The sequence below is a fragment of the Mus pahari genome, chromosome 3 (genome assembly GCF_900095145.1).
Source record: "Mus pahari chromosome 3, PAHARI_EIJ_v1.1, whole genome shotgun sequence".
NCBI classification, from domain to species: Eukaryota; Metazoa; Chordata; class Mammalia; order Rodentia; family Muridae; genus Mus; species Mus pahari.
This window is the reverse complement of record NC_034592.1, coordinates 26,684,591-26,686,533: the sequence shown is the minus strand read 5'-3', so window position 1 is coordinate 26,686,533 and position 1,943 is coordinate 26,684,591. Positions and strand designations below refer to the sequence as shown.

The 1,943-nt window shown below is 45.2% G+C and overlaps 1 protein-coding gene across 1 annotated transcript; it reads left to right on the top strand.

The window, feature by feature from the left end:
* The first annotated feature begins 305 nt into the window (after window positions 1-305).
* LOC110317859 (endogenous retrovirus group K member 113 Pro protein-like) lies at window positions 306-1,151 on the top strand. Its single transcript, XM_021192690.1, is given in 1 exon segment — window positions 306-1,151. A coding segment is annotated over 1 exon segment (846 nt).
* Window positions 1,152-1,943: the final 792 nt, after the last annotated feature.

Below are 1,943 nucleotides of genomic sequence, written 5' to 3'. Positions count from 1 at the left end.
TGTGCGCCCACTTTCTTGCATTTAGTTTTGCCTGCAGCCACTTTAAAGGAGGTCAGAGACAAGCTTTCATCTCAGGTTGAGGAGCTACAAGAAGAGTTATATCTTCAAAGGCAATTTACCCAGCTTTTGGCTGAACTCATTTTGCTAAATGAATCCTTGAGAGAGACGGTTCTTGCCCCTCCCACTGCTTTCTTGAACAGTAATCTTAAAGGGAAAGTGTCTGCAGCAGCCTCAGGTGGCAGTATTAAAGAGTAAACCTCTAGAGGACTCAGACCCTAAGCATTGGCTTTCCCCTCGGTCTCTTAATGCAGACAGCCAACTCAGCTCCTAGTCTCTGCAGAACCACCCCAGGAAGTGCGGGAGTGGATCTGTGTGCCTCCACCAGCTCAGTACTGACCCCCAAGGATGGTGTCCAGGTTATTTCCACTGGGGTTTTGGGACCTCCCCCACCTCACACGTGTTTTCTAATTCTGGGGCGTGCCTCCACCACATTAAAGAGACTTATAGTTCATCCCTCTTTAGTGGACAATGATTATACAGGAGAAATTAAGATTCTGGTCAGTGCCCCTCGAGGCCCAATATCAATCTTCCAAGGGCAAAGCTTGACAAAGGCTCTGCCTCTACCTCTAGATCCCTCCCACCCAGTGAAAGGTGCATGGCACGGCTCTTCTTAGCCAGGATCCTCAGACATATACTGGGTCCAAGCAATCACTAAGGACCACCCTACGCTCAGCCTTAAGATAAATGGCAAGAGCTTTGAAGGCATTTTAGATTCAGGCGCTGACTCGACTGTAATTTCACAGAGTGCCTGGCCTTCTGCTTGGCCTTTACAAGCCACTCTGACCCATCTGCAAGGAATCAGACAATCAAAAAATACTCACCAGAGCCCACAGTTGCTGACTTGGGAAGATAGTGAGGGAAATTCAGGCTTTATTCAGCCCTTCGTTGTTCCTAGCCTACCTGTTAATCTTTGGGGAAGAGACATTCTCTCTCAAATGAAAGTTTTCATGTGCAGTCCCAATGAGGTTGTTGCTCAACAAATGCTCTCCCAGGGATATCTCCCTGGACAGGGATTAGGCAAAAATAGGAAGGGGAGGCCTATGCCAATAGCTACCTCTCCCAAAATGGATCATACAGGCTCAGGTTGTTGATCCCTTCAGGAGATCTTACCCTGATTATTACATTGTTCATTACATAGATGACATCTTTGTTTCTGGGCCTGATAAAAATCAGCTATATTGTGTTGGTCTAAAACTTATTAATGCTCTCCAGAGCCAGGGACTTCANGTCTCTCCTGAGAAAATTCAGATTCACCCTCCTCACTTGTTTTTGGGCTTTGAATTGTTTCCTAATAGGATTCTCTCACAAAAGGTTCATCTAAGGAGAGATTCATTACAGACTCTTAATGATTTTCAATGCTTGCTAGGAGATATAAATTGGCTCCGCCCCTATTTGAAGCTTACAACAGGAGAATTAAAGACTTTGTTTGATGTTTTGCATAGAGACTCAGATCTGTCCTCCCCATGCATGCTGACTCAGGAAGCACAAATATCTCTGGCCAAGGTCGAACAGGCTATAAATGAACAAAGTATTGGGTATTTCTCTCCAGATCTACCACTCCAGTTTCTTGTTTTCCCTACACTCTTTCTCCCACAGGCCTTTTATGGCAACTTAAACCTCTGTTCTGGGTACATTTGCCAGCTTCTCCTTCTAAGGTATTGCCCACATATCCTCAGCTGGTTGCACATATTCTGTGCCTTGGCAGGGAAGCCGCTCTTAGGTTTTTTGGCAAGGATCCTGACATTATTGTCCTTCCATACCATACAGCTCATGTTCAATGGTTAATTTCAACACAGTAATGACTGGGCAATTGCACCTCCTTTCAAGGTGTGATTGATAATCATTACCCTGCAGACAAATTAGTGCAATTCCTACACAGGACA